This window comes from Diadema antillarum, unplaced genomic scaffold, assembly GCF_040938485.1.
Source record: "Diadema antillarum isolate AM-2024a unplaced genomic scaffold, OU_Dant_1.0 seq00000455_RagTag, whole genome shotgun sequence".
Taxonomy (NCBI): Eukaryota; Metazoa; Echinodermata; class Echinoidea; order Diadematoida; family Diadematidae; genus Diadema; species Diadema antillarum.
In genome coordinates this window covers 220,458-235,262 of record NW_027271427.1, presented here as the reverse complement: position 1 = coordinate 235,262, position 14,805 = coordinate 220,458, and the positions used below count along the sequence as shown (strand labels likewise).

At 37.1% G+C, this 14,805-nt stretch overlaps 1 protein-coding gene across 1 annotated transcript in view; it reads left to right on the top strand.

Moving 5' to 3' along the window:
- The window catches only part of LOC139732911 (pregnancy zone protein-like), a 47,447-nt gene that overhangs the window by 14,744 nt on the left and 17,898 nt on the right, over positions 1-14,805 (top strand). Inside the window, exons 11-19 of the mRNA XM_071643749.1 lie at positions 3,876-4,099; positions 5,126-5,275; positions 5,909-6,088; positions 6,495-6,576; positions 7,221-7,401; positions 8,248-8,479; positions 8,694-8,838; positions 9,311-9,414; positions 10,228-10,279. Coding sequence (XP_071499850.1) covers positions 3,876-4,099; positions 5,126-5,275; positions 5,909-6,088; positions 6,495-6,576; positions 7,221-7,401; positions 8,248-8,479; positions 8,694-8,838; positions 9,311-9,414; positions 10,228-10,279 — 1,350 coding nt within the window. The remainder of the gene's footprint in view (positions 1-3,875; positions 4,100-5,125; positions 5,276-5,908; positions 6,089-6,494; positions 6,577-7,220; positions 7,402-8,247; positions 8,480-8,693; positions 8,839-9,310; positions 9,415-10,227; positions 10,280-14,805) is intronic.

The window sequence follows — 14,805 nt, the reverse complement described above, 5'->3', positions numbered from 1 at the left end:
CATACGATTAAGATTTTCCTATTGAAAATGGAATTTTAAACTCCCTATGTTGGATCGCACTCGTCAGTTTCGATCTTCTTTCGAATGCCACGCCAATATGCCCAGTGTTGCTGCGGCATGGCGTCTTGCGTGTAATTGGCTAGTGCGTCGCACACATTTACATAGTTCGGCTTTCGGAAACACGTCTCGCAGCGTTACAGGAATGTTTTGTGCACACATGCATGCTCCATTGTTGCTACAATAGATATGCTTGCTGTGTAGTGTACAAGTATGCTCTTCGTTCGGCTTTCTATCCAAGCTTTTCTACTGCAGTGTTCAACAACGGAAGTGAAACAAAAGTAAACAGCAGCACTAGGTAGCACTGACTTCCGATGTGAAAACGAATACGATAGGGAACATGGTTTGAATGCATCAGAGTCGCAAATCGCCACACAAATCGTGAAACATGTGATCGGAAACTCACTTGTCAATTGCAGCAAAGTGACATAATCATGTAAAAAGAAAACTTACAATATTCTCGAAACTGTGTAGGATACGTGGACAGCAGGTTAACACAAAAAGACAGCAGAGGAGAGGGAAAGAGCGGTTATATTAAATGACCAATATTCAAATATTAAACATCAAAATTGCACCAAACTACTAAGTAGTTGTGTTTGTTTGTTTTATCAATACAATAAAAACCACCACACAAAATGCAACACTTGCACGGCTTGAAAAACAAAACAGGAAGCGTGACCCATGCCAGCTCTAGCTTTTTTTTCTGCATTGGAAAGGGTCACCATGATGAAAAAACAAATCAACTACAGAAAATGTGATTTGTAAAGATGTGGATACGAATGCGTCACTCGCTCCTGTTACCTGTGCACACGGGCATGGCGTGTGGATGCCATTAGGTAATACGTGCACAATACACACGTACACCAGTGAGCTTGTAATTATCGTATCCGCCATCTTGAAAGATGTACCGGTAAACGAACCCGAGTGAAACGCATTGTGTTTCGGCTCCATGCGCTGAGTTCCGAGGAAGGTGCCTGGTGCCTGACTCTCTCTGTGAGCCAGTCAGAAGGCACTGGTTGCTAGAGGCGGAGCTTAATCTCGATTGGCACTATCATACAGATGGGTGATTTTCACTTCGCATCGCCACTCGGACATTGTCTTTGAGCAGAGGTGAACCTTCAAAGCCCATTTTCTCACATTTTTGTCAGGCTAACAAATTAAAAAGTGCATTACAATGTATATTTCATTTTGTATGACCACTTACGCTACTGGAGAATACAAGTGTTTTATATCAATGCAAAGCTAAGGAAATGGGCAATGTGATTAAATGAAAAAGGCAATGTGATTCCATGAAAATATGCATTTTCAAAATTCCTGACTTTTGCCTGAAACTGTTGTCGCCGGTCACATATGAGTTTTATAGCCAAACAAGTGCGCTGCTACATTTGAAAAGGTACCTTAGTCAAAAATAAAAGTAGTTTTGATACAGGAAAAAAAAACCAAACAGATATTGATAGGAGAAACTCTAATTAATCTTTTGATCAAAGTCATTTTTCTGGTCAGCATAAAAAAGGGGGAAAATACACAAATAAGCACGAATTTAGGCCACGAATGCAGACACTCTTGTCTACATACTTTGGGAACCTGGTATACCAAATTCTTGTAAGGAATGGTCCAATAGGAAATGTCTTGTAATCAAAATATGCAGTCCATTTCTTGACTCATGTTATGCAATACCAGACAAAACTTGTAACTTTTGCTAATTACATACCCCATGGCAACAGCTAGGCACCCCCAGACCCCCCCCCCCCCAAAAAAAAAAAAAAAAATAGAGAGATAAACTTCACCATTTTGTTAATCGCTGTGTGCACATGATTATTTTTTACAAGTTACAATTCTTAGAGATGGAGGGGATTTCTTTGTTACTGTTGCTGTTATTGTGGGGTAGGTTTTTTTTTTTTTTTTTGTACAGAGGGGCTAATCTGCAGCCTTATTACTTAAAAAGTGAGAAAGGAATTGTGCATTTAAAGAAATTGTTTTTTTTTTTATCTATTTGTTCCCAAGTGCCAATCAAGCATCATTTGTCAGTGTTGCCCATCACTAAAAAGGAAATGCTTCAAGCATGAAAGGAACTGCATTATAGCAATTGTTCATCATCCAAAGGTTGAAGAGAAGAGCCCCCAGTCAATCATCATATTTCCCCCATGTATTGTATACTTGTCTAATTGGTTGTAATCAGAAGCTCTCATACCTGTTCGGGTTTTAATAGAATATCTAGTAACATATCTTTGTTATCTATTTGTCGTGTGGTAGAGTAGTCCATATACAAACATGTATACTTGTACCCCTGTCTATATCTGTCTACTGGTATTCTTTTGCTTTTTCTATCTCCCAACAGCATGTGTTCTCTCTGCCTCTCCCTATTCTGTAATCTGGCTGCCCCCCCCCCCCACTACTTTCTACTTTGTATACACACTTTATTGCTAACAGATATCATTTGAACAGAATACTAGGTGTAGCAAAAACTGAATACTATGCGCTTTTTCTGTATAATGCTAGTATGAATATGTTCAATAATAGTGCTGAACCTTATAACATTGATGGAAAGCCTTTCTGATTTGCATTGCATGTAAATTGGAATGATATTGTATATACTCCTGCTTATATCTCTCCTCTAGAGCTTTACTCTGTGTGTGCTCTTTATTTGCTGGCTTACCAACAAAAGTGTATGTCAATTCACCTCCTGAAGACAGTTGTCTGTCACATTGGCCAAAGAATTCTACTGATGATGTACAAGTATGTAGCTAGCCTTTCTCACAACAAATTATCAAAGTGAAATTACTCCCCAAAATCCATTAATTCAACTAGTGATGTCGTTATTTTGAATACCCAATCAATGTTTTTGCCAAACTTGCCCTCATACCATCAATTAGATAGTATGTAGACTCATCCCAAAGAGGTCATGAATCAAGCAAATATGAATTGATTTTTCTGTAATGCAATACTATAATATAATAATACTTCTTCAAAAATAACTCAGATTTTTCACAGTGACTTCTTCATAAAGGAAAAGTTCAAAGCATGGAGGTTCAGAATTTATCAGTGTTTACATGTAAAAATATTTCTGCATTGCCCCCCTCAAAAAAACAAAAAAACCAAAACCAAAACAAAACAAACAAACAAGCAAACACAAATTGAATGCAGTCTTCCCAGAGGATAGTGATAAGGTTCCCATATGTTCCTCAAAATGTATTATGATGCTGGTATAGCACTCAGAATAATCCTGCAGGCTTAGCTGTTTATTTCTGTTGATTTATTGCATTTAAAGGAGAAACAAAAAGTAGATGTTTAGTGCCTGTTTTTGATACAAATATTAGAAAAATTCACATGAAGGTAGCAAAGTACTGTAAAACATGATATATTCGCGGCATGAATTTTTCGCGAATTGGTACCGGCAGCCTTTTTCGTGGCATGAAATTTTCGCGAAGTGCCACTGACGTTCAATGATAATAGTGTAAACAAGGACTTTCGTGTGCATTTTAATTTCACGAATCTTGGCGCTCGCGAAATTCGCAAAATTAAAGTGCACGCGAAAATTCCTTGTTTTACAGTATTTCAATAGAATGACATCACAAGGAGATAGGGAAATATCTTCATGTGGTACAAAAAAAGATATGATGCAGCATGTATCCTCTTTCTACAAAATGTATGCCCTTTGAACTAGTAGCTATGTCACCATTCTATCTTGTGATAGCTACAAATGTATGACTAATGTAGCTTTATAAAGAGTCTTGACTAACTGCTACTGTCACTGTCAACATTGGAAAATCCATTCCTTTATTATTTTTTTCTTTAAAATCCATGTCTTCTTCCATCAGTACTGGGCGGGTCCTCGTTTTCATCTGACTTCAGTTTTGTTCCGCCCACCGATCCTCCTGTGGTGATTGTGGAGCCTGGAGACCTCTACTCACGAGAGCTCAAGTTCCGCGTCTCATCAGACATGGTGCCCGAGACGAGGATTTTGGCCTATTACATCACACTTGATGGAGAGATTGTCGCAGACAGCATTGCTTTCAGGGTGCAAAAGAAGTTTGAGAATGAGGTGAATAAGACTTGGGTGGAGAAATTTCTTCCCATGATCAAGCAGCAGGTAGTCACTTATCTGTTTAATGGATAGGAAATACCTTGAGAGTTAGAAATTGACATACATGTAGATGTGCTTTCGTCTATGCAAAAGTTTTGTTAAGAATTGCAAACTTGAATTGTACAGAAATCAAAGTGTTTTGCAATAGAATTTAAATGCATCACTTTACTAACTGCAATGGAAAATGTATGTAAAATGTTGTATTGTAATTGACTCAAAGTTTATTTCTTTTTAAGCTAAAGAGAACACAAGTATTGAAAAAAAAAAGAGAGAAAGCATAGGATACTGATTACAATACAGTGCATTTTGTTGGGGCTATGGAGGTTATATTTTATTCTTCGACTGTATGCCCAGGTCTTTTCCTTGTGAAATTTCATTGTCTTCTTTACAAAGCAGTGATTTATTTACACTCCTAATCACATGTAATATTTATTTTGAAGGAGGCAGTATTCTTCAATAATTCACGAAGTCAAATGCATATCAAATCAAACCCTCTACTGTCAGCAAGCAATCAGAAATGGGATAAAATGCGTAAAAAGGAGAAGAGGGAAAAGAGGAAGGAAGTAGCATGGCAAAATTCTGACATCTTTGGAGATAGAAGGTGGAAAATTTGCAGATTTTAGGAAATGATAGGTCGTTGAAAAGATCCAGTGACAAATTTCAAGTTTCAAGTTTAGAGTTTGTGTATTCTGATCATCCCGTATGCAGGACTGCGCACTAACCTTTTTTTTTTTTTTTTTCTACTGGTCCGACTTGTCTGGTGGACCGGACCAGTAGGTACCCAGTTATTCTTTTTTTTTTACTGGTCCATTCCTGAAAAAAGTTACTGGTCCGATAGTGATTTTACTGGTCAGGGACCTTTGAATCATTGCCAGTGTACAGCATTGCCGTATATGATTTAAAGATTACTTTCACTGGACAGTTATCTTCACCAGAACATGATGTTTATGTGATGATGAAATCCACTGGATTTTTGTCTTCAAGGTGGACATCTCGTTCAGTGATGAGGAGCGGATGCCAGGGGCGGAGACAGAGATCACCATCCGTGCCTCTCCTGGCTCCCTATGTGCCGTGGGTGTGGTAGACAGGAGTGTCCACATCTTAGGTGGTGACAACCAACTCAAGGGTGACAAGGTAGGCGTGGTCATAAAACGTCTCTCTGGTATTATGTTTCTTTGTTGGTCCAAGATGAACATATCAGTGACAGTGTGGCAACATGACATCATTATGCATAGGGAATCACTAGCAATATGCAAGGAATTCCAGCTTCAACAAAACTCCCACCAAGCCAGTTACACAGTACACATGACTTACATCTGACTAGTTGATATCTCATTATTCACCCAAAGAGTAAAGACTGCTTTCACCTTATTCTGCCATGAAGCCTATGTCAAGGGGGGGGGGGGGGGGGGGGAGGAGGGAAGAAAGAAAAGAAAGAAAATCCCAACTTACTTTTGCAACAGTGATAAAGATTAAGTAAGAGCAGTACTAGAAAGATCACACCATGTCTGTGCTCAAATTGCAATGCAATATTTTGTTTTTGAGCCCCATATGTTTGTCTGGTCCAACTTTGATATACTGTGTATCTCCACTAGTGGGAATGCCCAAGCAAGCCACATGTGTTGATGATTTCCGCGTTAATTCACTGAGTGGCAGTTGTGGCAATACCGTACGTGATTTTTGTGTTATTAGTAATTAGCCCTTTGTACTGATATAGAATCTGGTATAAAGACATAAGTGTGTATTTTGCTTCCTCTGTACTTTCAGATCTTCTCCTCCCTAGACCGCTATCAGCTGTCCTCTACAGGAGGCTACCTGGAGCCTAGTACACGGTGTGAGCCAGAGGAAGATGAGTACCCACAATTCTTTCCCCTTGGCCGTAAGAAGAGAGGCATCTTCCTCCCTGGATACGGGGCGAGGTACCAAGATTCCTCCAGGGCATTCAAGGTCAGTTTTTATCTCACCGTGCCATAATTGAAAGATAAAGATACATTAATTGTGTTTGCTGTGTTACAGCACTCGGGGAGGAAATGTAAATTTCATGATATTGGCAGATGTAATTTAAGTGTCCATAGCATTAGAAAAATGCAGATGGTAAAAGGTGCTGGAGTAGTTGAAGTTTTACATTGATGTAAAGACTTCCTCTGCACCTCTATGACTTCTCATCTCCCAAAATGTGTGCTCACTTATTTAAAGGTTTAATTTTTATGTGCCACTGTAGAACAGTAGAGGAGGGGAATAGCTTCATGTTGAAATGTTTTAATTCTTTCTTATGTATTATACTGTCTTTCTGTGAAGTAAGCTGGTCTTTTATTGATTTTGTTAATATTCTTTTATGCTGGTGTGATAACAGGATATGGGATTGATCTACATCACTAACATGGATGTTGAGACCAGTCCATGTGTTGGCATGGCTTCAATGACCCAAGGTGGTGGTAAGTCAAATTAGCCTCAGCCTTAATGTTGCATTGTCCTCTCTTTCAACTTTTTCCCTCCTTTCAAATGTGTTTTCTATTTCATTGCTTGAGTAGTATATTGGATTTTATCACAATACAGTGACAATTGTTTTGTACTGTAGTGTGGATGTATCACAGCGATGCATGCTGCCATGTTACATTGCGTGAAATTGTGGTGTGCCTGAGTATGGTCTTGCCAGTGAGATAGAAACACACACAAAAAAGGGCCAAACTTAGTTTGAGAAGATGAAAGGAAAGACTTGTGTCTGTATCCAGGAAGACATACTGTACCAACATCACTTAGCAACTTGAATATTTATTATAATCTGCATTCAGAGTTATATGTTCAGATATGCTATTAAGAGCATCCATTGAAGCTGTTTTGAGTCATAAGTGAGCTGCCTCTATGGAGTATGTGTGGTGATCCTGCAACATAAAATGTTTTCACTTGTGCCCCAGCTCTACAATTCAGAATATCCATGAGTTTATGTGAGTAATGCTGGGGAGCTAGAGAACATCCAATACTGACCACATGAAAGTTTATGCCCTATCACTGTGCACAGACATTTCTGTATGAGTGAAAGGAAAGCAGTCATACCACTCTTTAATTTGTCCATCCCTAGATATGGCAGAGGAGACAGCAGAGGATCCCATTGCTGTACCTCTGCTCCAAAGAAACAAGGTGGATGTTGACTTGGATGATGCCCAAGAGCAGGTGGAGATACCCAGCAATGCCCTTGAGACGGCACCAAGGATCAGGTCCTACTTCCCAGAAACATGGCTCTGGGACCTGCGAAGGACTGAGTGAGTCCAAGACCTTAGTCTTTACCATCTGTAGAATACTTAAAGGGATGGTACAGTATTGGTTGGGAGGAGAATTGGGCTTTTAACTTTTTGCGAGGTACCAAGAAAACACTTGTGAAATAGTGCAGACCATACCATTTTAAGAGGAATTCAAAGTTTATTCAATGAAAATCGGGTTTGGAATGACTGAAACATCCAAAAACAAAGTAAAACAAAGCGATCGTAATAAAATTTGGGCCCGATACTTTATTAGAATCGCTCTGATTTGGGTATCTTAGCAATTTCAAAACCAATTTTCATCAAATATATGTTGAATTCCTCATGGAATCACATGCTCATTCATATTTCATAAGAGGTTTCTCATTATCTCATCAAAAAATGTTAGAAACCTGACATTAGGTCTCAACCAAAACTATAGGATCCCTTTAAAGCTGACACTTGATGTGGATCCACCTATTCGGGATAAAGCTTACTTCTAAGTTATCTCTGATCTCCAGTTTGGCACACACCAACTTGAAGCAAAATTCCTGTTAAAACAGGCACTTTCGTCGAAAACTAGAGCTATTTGACAAAGGTGAAGCAAACTCTTGATACTAGAATGGACCACAGTAGAAGTGCTGTGATTCAAAAAAGATATATTTGTCATTTCCTTTAATAGTTAAGGTGATTTTAATGATAGGTTATGCATGTCATTGTGCCTTCGAGCATTAAACCAAACTCTTTGTTGATGCCTTTGTCTATGAAATACATGTATGCATTCTTTACCTTCAACCTCATGATTCAGACCTTAGCCATTGTTGTTGCATACTATGTATTATGTCAATGGTATCATACTTTATATCTCAGTTCTGTCACTGGTGAGACTTCAATCAGTATGGAGGTCCCAGACACCGTCACTGAGTGGATTGGGAGTGGATTCTGCACCTCACCAGAGTACGGAGTGGGTGTGTCACCCCCCACCAAGCTTCGTGCCTTCCAGCCATTCTTCCTCTCCTATACCCTTCCTTACTCTGTGGTCAGGGGTGAGGTCGTTCCAGTCAGAGTGACCGTCTTCAACTATTTGACAGAGAGTCTGGTGGTGAGCTATGGATGGAAACATCTTTGCATTTTCATATACTAAATTACCATTTTCGGTTTTTCCTTTGTAGTGATGTCACATACCCTTTCTAAATGTGATAATCATAATAGAAGTGATGTCTGTTAATGAAGCCCTGTATCCAATTAAACTTGGTGCTCAGTGTATTACACAAATTATCTTAATAATATCATTCCTATGGTGTCAAATCATCCAGGTGGAAGTGACTCTGGAGAGGACAAATGACTTCAGAATGGCAAGGAGGAGTCGCAGCAGACAGAAAGTGTGTGTCGGTGGATCCCAGTCTCAGTCTGTGGAGTTCCGCATCATCCCCAGGACCCTCGGCAACATAGCTCTGGAAGGTAACAGTCTTGGGTCACTCTAAATACCGTATATGCCATATATTTACCAAGTCTTATTTTTTTTCCCAGCTATTTTACAATACTAATAAAGCAGAGTATTCAGTGTATTATTAGTAGCCGTGAGAAGTAATCATTTGCATTCGAACCAAGGATCTATTGATTACTAGATGGATGTCATATCCACTAGACTACTGAGCTTCTGTCTGACAACCAGTGCTGGTTCTAATCCTTTCGAGTCCAACCCAAGTATGTATGCCCATGTTTGTTTGTTTGTTTTTTGTTTTTGTTTTTTATCATGGCTACTATTGAAACACTGAATATTCTGTGCCTTTTTTACATGTAAGTTGAAGGGCAGTTTGTCAATCAGTTACAACAAAAACAAACTGATGCAAAAATAGATGAGTTTAAATAAATCAAGTATGACTGTTCAGCACCATGTAATCAATTTCCATTTGACACCTTACCTTCACAGCACTTGGCCTTTCAGTAACTGATGGAGATGCACTCTGTGGCAATGAACTGGTCAGTGGCATCATTGGTGCCAGGGATGTCATTTACAAAGAACTTCTTGTTGAGGTTAGTCATCCTCTCTGCTCTCAGATTGGTTGATTTGAAATCTTGTCCATAGATGCTCTTGGCAGTGACCCACATGAATTGCTTATGGTTAGGTACTGATATCAAAAGTATATTGATACTGAAAGTAGGAGAGAGAGAGTCGAAATGCTATGATCTGATGGTTTGCAAGAAAAGTTATGTCAAGGTCCATTGTGTCCAAAAATACCAAGGATCAATTTAAAACTTGTGCAGATTCTGAACACGCTGACGATGCTGGAACCTTTGCAATGCAGTTAGTTGAAGAAAAACAAAAACAAACAAGGATACAGCAGATCAAACATTTCTCTCTATGATTTGATGTCACAGCATGACGAGCTTCTTAGACTCTTTGTCTTCAAAATACCAGTGCACCATTTATTTCACTAATCCAACATTTTTACCAACTTCAACACTTGCAAAGAGCTGCATTATGTGGAGATTAATCCTTACCTTTATACAAGTATTTTGCTGTCTTGTATTTTTAAACTGCAGCTTCTTGCTCTTTGGAATTCTGCTGAATTCACTTTGTTGTCAACTCATAATGCATGTTAGATGTTGAAGATATGCATATCATATATTATTACTGGTATACAGCACAATGGCAGCTCTTAGTCATACAATTACAAGCATGGATCAGAAACTAAATATATTTCATGTTTACCTGACTACAAAAAGTATGTTAATTTCTTATCATTTGGTAGCTTTATGAGAAAATGTTAAGATATTATTTGTGTTGTCATTGTAGTCATACACATAGTATCCTTTCATTTCCTCTTATGGTTCTTTTATTCATAGGCAGAGGGTGCTGAGGTTGCAGTAACTCAAAATTGCTACTTCTGTCCTGAAGGTATGTGGGTTAATTAGAATTAAAGGAAATCTAAGATTTTTGTTTCAAGTTATCTAATCAAATTTGAATTTTCCTATTTATTTTCTAAAAATATTTGCAGTTTGACCATTGTGTTTCTTTTTAATGTTGTTCTCTGAATTCTCATTGAGTTGTCATATTTGTTTTATTGCATTGAACCCTTGCATAATGTTTAGAGTAAAATTACAATGTTTCTAATGATTCAAGCAACGTGAGCATTCATATTTTGATGATGCTATGTGCTTATTTAGAGAGTTGTTATGATTTCTTTGTCATTTGTCACCACCTTATCCTGATGAAGTTACAAACAATGAAGCAGCAGAATAAAACTAGGTAAATAAGATGATTTGCGTGAAAGAGAGATGTTTCAAGTATATCCAAATGTTGATCTTTACTACTTCATGTCAGAGATTATAAGTAATTTAAATTTTCTCCTGTGTTAATGAAGCACTTACTCAAGTGGTGTTGTGAAGTGACTTGTGATAAGTGCTTGACTGTATTCTAAGCTTAAAGACACAGTTTTCATTAGTTAGTGTGGTTGTATGTTGAAATAAAATTTGACAATGTTATACATCTCTATTAAGATTTAACAGTGGAGACTTTTTGCACTGGTAACTTTATCAGGATTCTGTGGAGACTGTTAGCAATATTTAAGATTATTTTCACTATTATTACTTCACTGTGCTTTATTTGACAGCATTGTATAGATGGGATCACTCTTTTATATTGTGTGACTGAGTGGTGTCGTTATGTCATATGTATGATTGATATTTAATGGTATGTGTCATGAAATAAGTCTGTTGGTGAATAAAGGGAAATGGCATGTTGACATTTGATGAGAGGAAGCTGTGAATTCAGTGGATTCACAGCTTTGGCGCCTCGCCATCAGCCAGTTAATACCGCAAGATGTTGCTGTGGATTGTCTGATAAAGCTAGTGCAAGGATTCTAAGTGTGTCTCAAACTCTGAGACACAAATGATAAACACATATACTTTGAGATGTATGAAGTATTAAACTTAAGTGATAATTTGGTTATGTGATCACCAAACATATGGATTTATACTTTTACAATACATGTACATATCAACTTGAGAACAATGTCCACAAAAAGGTAAAAAAGCCATTCATATTTGTTTTTATTTGATGAAAAAGACATTTAATAAAGATAAAAGTTTAAGGGCTAATTTTAAATTTGAAGTAAATACTTCATGTGCAATTTCTTCTTTTCTACCACAACTATGCAAATGTTATAACTCGAGATATATGGTTACTGCTCTCCAAACCAACTGCCTAAGCTTACATGAAGATGTGATTCCACTGAATTGAAAGCCTTTGCTTGTGTGTGTGTGTTTCTCTGTGTTTCTCAGTGTGTCTAAGACTACATTGCGTTGTTGTTCACATGTTTAACTTGAGAAAAAAGTGTCTTTGTTGTATTTGTGTGTGTGTGCACCCCCAAAGTTGATGCTTGCCTCCCAAACTCTCCCTGCTTAATGTTATGTGTAAATGTGACAGTCCACAAAATGTCCTTGTTTCCAAAGTTACCTGCAAAATATCCTCTGCTTCTCAAAATGTCGCTGTTTAATCTTTGTCATTCTGTGTTATCTATTTGAATTGATCTGAAATGATATCATGTGATACATTGTAAGTCAGATTAAGTGTTGATTATTTTGAAAAAGAAATATTTTTGTGTCTTCCCTTTAATTCAATTTAACTGAGTATTAGGCAGAAATCACTTGGGGGAAGCTCATGAATTTCCAAAATAGAGATAACCAGGGTAGTATTATTTACCTGTTTTGTGTGTGAGCTAACTGTAGGTGCAGTTTAGAGTTCAATATTAAATGCTGTGAGGATGGCTGTGGAGTAATAAGGTAAGATACATTTTCTTCATTTTAGCCATGTTGGAATGTTGTGTATGACTGCCATGCAAATATCATATTAATATGTGGAATCTGTGTATTATGAATGGCCTGAAAAGCATGTTATAAAAACCAAATAATTGTGGCTGGAGAGCACACCTTCAATTTCTCTATCAGGTTCAGTTAAGTTTATCATGCTAGATGTCATTGACAGGAAAATATGTCAGGATCCATTAGCATGGAATGCACAAGACATTGTGTGCAATTTGAGATTATGTGAATCAAGGTAGTGGAGAACATCAATTTAGTCACAAAATAATTTGTTCCTTCCTTTGAGAGACAAAATCTGGGTGATGCTTTGCAGAAAATAAATGCCCAAATGAATATTTAAACCTATTGTTCCTGAAATTAAGTAAGCACAACATAGAGTTGATATGTGTCAAATCTGGTTCAGGTATTCAGTGGGTTAAGTATTGTAGTTGAATAGTGATTATTTGTTTGTTTCAATCTTGACATTCCTACTGTGATAGTGTGAGCACCCCTCACACAGACAGTGAAATGAGTGATATATATTTTTTAAGATGTAAATACAGTCTTTGTATTTACATAGTATTCTGGAAAATTTGATTTTTTTTAAAAATTCTGAATATATTTTGCCAAAAATCTTACATTTTAAAGATGCACATCATGCATTTGCAAATTTAAAGTTTGTTCTTCAACAATTGTCTGGACTCTCTTTTAAAGTTATCATAGTATAAATTATCAATATCTAATGACTTATTTTTAGATAGGAATTGAGTCATTAGACACAACACAGATAATTCTTTTCTGTCTTGAACTGTTCAAGCTTTTCTTTGTGTATGTGGTGATACACAAAACTATGCATGCCTTCTTGTATTTGTTTTATTTACAGATGCAATAAAGGATAATTTCATGCAATAGACATATTGAACAATTAAAGGAATGCACAATACCCATGCGATTTTGTCGTTATATTTTTGTTTTGTTTTTTTTTTTGGGGGGGGGGTAGGAGGGAGATGTGTTGAGCTGATACCAGTTTTGAGTGGTGTTTTAATGGACTGAGGTGGATAACAAAAAGATGATATCTACCAGCTCTGAAATCACTGTACATACAACCTGATACATTCAGCATGAGATACAGAAAACTATCAAGCTTGTTGCAATGATTGACTTTATTGCATCTGTAAGTCACATGTCATCTCTTGTTCTTGGGCAGTAAAGCTTCACATTTTGTTTTGATATGCACATTGTGTTAGAATACATTGGATGTCTTGTGTCACTGGTCATATTATGTTATAACAATGGTTTGGTACTTTGGTTTCTTCCTTCATGCATCCAGCCTGTGTCGTCACATCATAACTTGTTTATATGTACTGGCCAACTTTGTATGTATTTACTAGTGTTACTTAATGGACTAATTGATAATAAAATCATCATGCATGTAACTATTGATCAAGTCCATAACTAACATTGCATTTGGAAGTGCAGTACATACATGTATGTCTTCACTGAAGCCATACAGTGTACATGTACCTCGTATCATATATGTTAAATATTAAATGTGATGATAATGAGACACAAAAAAATGATTTAGAAATATCTTGTCCTACAGTTAATTATGCCATATCTATGCCGCTTGATTAAATTCGTTTTAATGAAAAAAAAACACAAATATTTGTTTTAGTACAGAAGCTTGTAATTAAAGAAAGTTACACTACACATCATGTGAACTGTAATGTGTGCTGTAATAGAAAGTGTACTGTATAGCAATGTGTAACATTTCAATTTGGGGTGGGGGGGGGGGAATGGTTCTTTTTCTATTGTGGTTAAAGTCTGTAGGGAATTATCATACATGTATATTGTATATACCGATATTGAATTCCTTTAATTCTTGTATATCACTAGCTACAGTATATGTATGATAAAAAACTTCCCTAGTCATTTGTGGAAACAAGTGAGAGACCGAGACATGTATTTTAAAGTGAGTGAATATAATTATGTGCTACTTTACAAACATATCAAAACATATTTTTCTTTGCACACAATAATTTTCCTAGTGATGTTAATGAGGGCAAAGATTATGGTTATAAGATTTTCCCCATGTTAGTAAAAGATTCTGTCTTTATCTTTCTCTTTGGCAGATGGAACTGATGAGTTGTGAAAGACCGTTGTGAAGGGGCATCAACAACATTACAAAAGGCAGCGGATTGTGAGATAGAGAGAGGGATATTGGTGGAGAATCAGTTCAGCTTCCCAAGTCACCACATGATGCTTTCCTCATTTACTTCCCACCTTTTCTATGTACCAATACATTGAAGGGTTTCATCTTACTCTAGTAGTACTATGCAGCATGTAGAATTAATAGCGCTACCTACAGTGTAGTTTTTATGTAGGCATTATAAATGTAGACTGCACATGGGAAGATAAAGAGATATTAGAGTCATGAAAGCCATCTACAGAAACAAAGAAGTACAACTTGCTGTGTATTGTATGCCTCTTGTGTGTGTCTTTCACTGTTTTCATTCATTTGAGAGACTACAAAAGTGTACGATATGCCTTTCTTCACTCCTGCTATAAGAGAACACTGGGGTCAAGAGGAAAATAATCATGTGACCAATGACTCAGGAAGTC